The sequence below is a fragment of the Monopterus albus genome, unplaced genomic scaffold, assembly GCF_001952655.1.
Source record: "Monopterus albus unplaced genomic scaffold, M_albus_1.0 scaffold16.1, whole genome shotgun sequence".
In the NCBI taxonomy this organism is placed as follows: domain Eukaryota; kingdom Metazoa; phylum Chordata; class Actinopteri; order Synbranchiformes; family Synbranchidae; genus Monopterus; species Monopterus albus.
In genome coordinates, this window is record NW_018127896.1 from 1545828 (window position 1) to 1550262 (window position 4435).

At 39.5% G+C, this 4435-nt stretch overlaps 1 protein-coding gene across 1 annotated transcript in view; it reads left to right on the forward strand.

Moving 5' to 3' along the window:
* Window positions 1–464: 464 nt before the first annotated feature.
* kynu (kynureninase) overlaps window positions 465–4435 on the forward strand; it is a 15456-nt gene continuing 11485 nt past the window's right edge. The window contains exon 1 of the mRNA XM_020592256.1: window positions 465–864. Within this exon, the coding sequence (XP_020447912.1) occupies window positions 818–864 (47 nt within the window). The 5' untranslated portion in view covers window positions 465–817. The remainder of the gene's footprint in view (window positions 865–4435) is intronic.

Below are 4435 nucleotides of genomic sequence, written 5' to 3' on the forward strand. Positions count from 1 at the left end.
GTAAAAGGTTAAGGTTAAAACTCCGTTTCTATAAACCTGTCTGTTTTTACTCGTTTCTCCCTGTGTACTTAATAAAAATGCATCAAGTATATCTTAAATTTTCACACTGGTGCACAAGTAACAAAATATATACAATACTTAATACTTTTCTAATCACTATGCTAAATTTATAAAAAGATAACAAGTACAGCTGACTCCAAAATTCCAATAATGTCTTTTAGTTTTACTCTTAAAGGCACCTTTTCCATTTTTAAAGCAGAGGCAAACTCCTCTTCATGTGAAGTGTCTGAGATGATTTGAGCCTAGGGGAGGTGGGAACCTCCAGAGACAAACCAGACCAGCTTGGCCTCCAGAGTGCTGAGTAAATATCAGGTACTTGGAGGCTTCAGAGACAAAAAGGTAGATATTTCCACTAAATAAAAGACCTAGGAGGAGCAGCAGGTGTTTTGTACTCACCTTTTCATTCAGATTTCATGTCAGACCTTCAATTTTCAGACCTGAGACACTAATGTTTGCACCTCTTTTCTTCTGTGCAGTACAGAACGTGAGAAAAATATGGCCTGCCAATCAATTGGCTGTCTGTTTTAGTCCATTTGCCTTTAACACAAACTCACATTTACTCACTCCCATAACAGTCCCAGACTGATCCTCAAAGAGCTGAGCCTTTCTTGCATGTTCTGTCCAATCATGTGGCAGTTCTCTGTGTGGCTAAAAGCTGATTGGTTTACACTCATGGTGACCTCTCAGTGATATGTTTGAACAGGAAATACATCACATGAACTTGACTAAAGACTTTTAGCTTTTAATCCAGAATGAGATGTATATCAACAACACTTTGTTGGGTGGGAGGGCTGGAGTGTTTTTGTGAGTATTAATCTTACACAAGTTTACACAATTGTAATGACAACTGGGCCAACACCAGCTGCTGATGAAGACTATAGACTTGGTGGGGAGCTTGTGTTTGTTTAGGAGTCAAAAAGCCACAGATATGTCCTGGCTGTCTTACCTCAGCAACTTAGTTTACCACAGGAAAAAGTCCTGTAAAGCAGTTGTAGCCAGAGACTTTTAAATTCACTTCTATACAGCATATATGTTCCAGTTTGATGAAACTGCACCATTCACTCCCATGCTTTGTTGCACTATGCACAAGTTTTAGGCACTTCAGTTGTTTAGATTCTTATTCATCATCAAGCATCTGATCAATTCAAAAACTGATTCTACAGCATGACAACAGATGTAATGTATGTTGTACTGGACTGTACTGGACTGTACTGGACTGCAATATGTTCAGAGATGTTTGGGCTCCTTCTTGGTTGTAAATAAAGAGGACAAAAATCAAGTAGTCTTGTCTGTTTTGCATATCAAACATGAGCAGAAATAGAACAGTATATGTTGACATATTGGCCAAGATAGAACCAACTAAAACCTCAGTCTGGCAGTGAAACCTTTTGTCTTTGTGTCTCCTGTGCTAACACCTGTCCACGCTGCATTCTTGAGAACCTCCTCCTGCACCCAGACTGCAGTGCCGGTGGCTCCTTGCTCTCTCCAGGAGAGAAGACATCATCTTTGGCCTCGTTTGATGTTTGTTCCCTGAGACGTGACAAGGGGGCAGGTTTCAGTCCTGCCTCCTGAGCACCTCCAGATGTCACACATCCTCTTTTACTGTGAGAAAAACAAGGGAAGAACATACATGAGGCACGTGGCCCTACACATCTTGCACCCATATTGTGTCTGCACTCTTAAAAACCATGCGTCATTTGGAACCTGTCTGTGTGCTTAGCTTTCCAATACAGCAACTTGTGTTTCCCACTAACATGGCATGTTTGTAATGACATAAGCAGACATGTTATGTTGGAAAATGATTGCTTTGTCCCTGTATCTTGGAGGAATTACAGCAAGATAAGACATTACACCTAAAGTCCTAACACTCATTTCCTGTCAAGTCTCCATATTGAATTTAAAATAGATTTTAAAATTATAGCAGCAGCCTACTTATCTGACATGTTTCCTGTATAGGAACCAGTGTGGCCTCTAAGATCCTCTGGCCTGAGTCTGGATTTGGTCCAAAGTGCAGGACAAAAACCTTTGGTGAGGCACATTTTGATCGGTTTGAACGTTTTACTTTTTATTTATTCTGTAGGCTATTATTGTCAGGAATTGTATGGAAGCATAATGAGAGCCGCTGTTCCGCTGACCAATAAAGCCAATTCAGATTCCTTATCTATTTTATTTGTAGCTATAGCCAATTTGTTTGACATATTGATTGTCTTATTGATTTTTTTGATTTATAGTCCAATTTAATTTGTACCTAATTACCTTAATCTGCCTTTGTCATTCATCTATAAAGCATATTGAATTGCATGAACTTGAACAACAGGAAATGCACTATAAAAAGAGTGAGTGATGTTTTGGTCAGATGGTCATCAAGGCTGTTTGACACAATCATGTGACAAAATAGTCATCCAAATCAAGTCACTCCATTAAAAGCGAGTTAACATCTGTTGTAAAAACCTGGCTTGTTACGTAAAATAAAACATCAAAGCAAAAGACTAAACACAAACCTGTGCCACAGGTGGGCGTGCTTCCATTTGGCACACGCAAAGGATCCACCTGAACCTCATTTCCCCCAATAAACTGCCTCGGTGTCTGAATTAGGTACATCTATGATTTGTTTACGTTAATATTTCTGTTAAGGTGGTGCTTTTGAGGTAGGACCAAAGAATGCAGACTACCAGGGTGTGAAATGAGAAAGAGTTTATTATTCTTCAAGAGTCAAATCACTGAGTGGATGTGAGAGGGAACAGGGGCCGAGCAGGAACTGGGCTGGCAGGTAAGTAGCGAAACACTGAGAGCAGGTTGGACAGGAACCAGGAGGACCAGAGGACCGTGACGTACAGGTGAACGAGGCAGCTGCGGCTCTGGGTACAGGGTGGCTGGACTGCAGGTAAGAGCAGAAGTTAACTTAGAGCTGTTTGTGAAAGTTTCACAGACACTCCATCAAATGTCTTCATACATCTAGATTGGATTTATGTTATCTTAACGTTTAGTGTAATAGTAAAACATCTACAATTGTATAATTTGATGTTAAGTCAACGGTTAGCTTCAGTACCATGGACATAGATGAGGCTGAAGTTTACTTCTGATTCGGAGTTAGTGAAGGAATCCTAAGTTATAATGGAGCAACATGTTCTCCATGTTTTGCACCTTGTAACGTTGTGAAAGTTTAGCAGACATTCAAGAAAAACTCTTAACACTTAGTGGAAAACATTTTAAGTGTCTCCCCATGTACTCCCATCAGACCCAGTCAAGATCCAAAAAACCTAACCCAAATCAGGACTAAAGTATCAGGGAGAGTAAAGAGTATTTAAAACAGTTTCACGTTTGTGAAGCTTTTATTTGTGAAAATGATTAAAATAGTATTTTTACTGCTCTCATGCAAAACAGACAAGACTATTTGTTTATCTCCTCTCTATTTACCAACACGAAGGAGCCCAGACATCTCATCTGAACATACTGCAGTCCAGTATAACATACATTATATCTGTTGTCATGCTGCAGAATCAATTTGGGATTGATCAGATGCTTGATGATGAGACAGTGAATGAGAATCTAAATAACTGAAGTGCCTAAAACTTGTGCACAGTGCAACAAAGCATGGGAGGGAATGGTGTAGTTTCATCAAACTGGAGCAGATATGCTGTATAGAAGTGAATTTAAAAGTCTCTGGCTACAACTGCTTTACAGGACTTGTTTCCTGTGGTAAAATAAGTTGCTGAGGTAAGACAGCCAGGACATATCTGTGGCTTTTTGACTCCTAAACAGAAAAAAATCATCCTGGAGTGGGAACGTCCACTTCCATGTAACCAGTGAAGTCACATGATAGGAACAGAAGTGGTTGTTCCTTAAGATCCTTTGATTTTCTAGGTTGTATAGACAATCTAATACATGTTGATTTACAGTATTTTGTTGCCATCTAGTGGATATGAGGAAAAGTGAAGTACAGGAGACCGAGTCGACCAGGATCTGTGTGTCATACAATTTTAGTTTTACAACTTCCCTATCAAACTACATAGTCTTTCAATAGGGGGATTTTGTAGATCTGTCGGGGAACTTGAAAACACCTCAACTGGGAGAGACAGAATCTACAAAAAAATTCCAGTAAATCACATTGTTAGATTTTTTAATAATTTATTTCCATTTTATTGCATGAAATAAGTATTTGATCACCTACCAACCAGCAAGAATCCTGGCTCTTACAGACCTGTTAGTTTGTCTTTAAGAAGCCCTCCTATCCTCCACTCATTGCCTGTATTAATTGCACCTGTTTGAACTTGTTACCTGTATAAAAGACACCTGTCCACACACTCAATTTATCACACTCCAACTTCTCCACTATGGGCAAGACAGCAAGAGCTGTCTAAGGACACTAGGGACA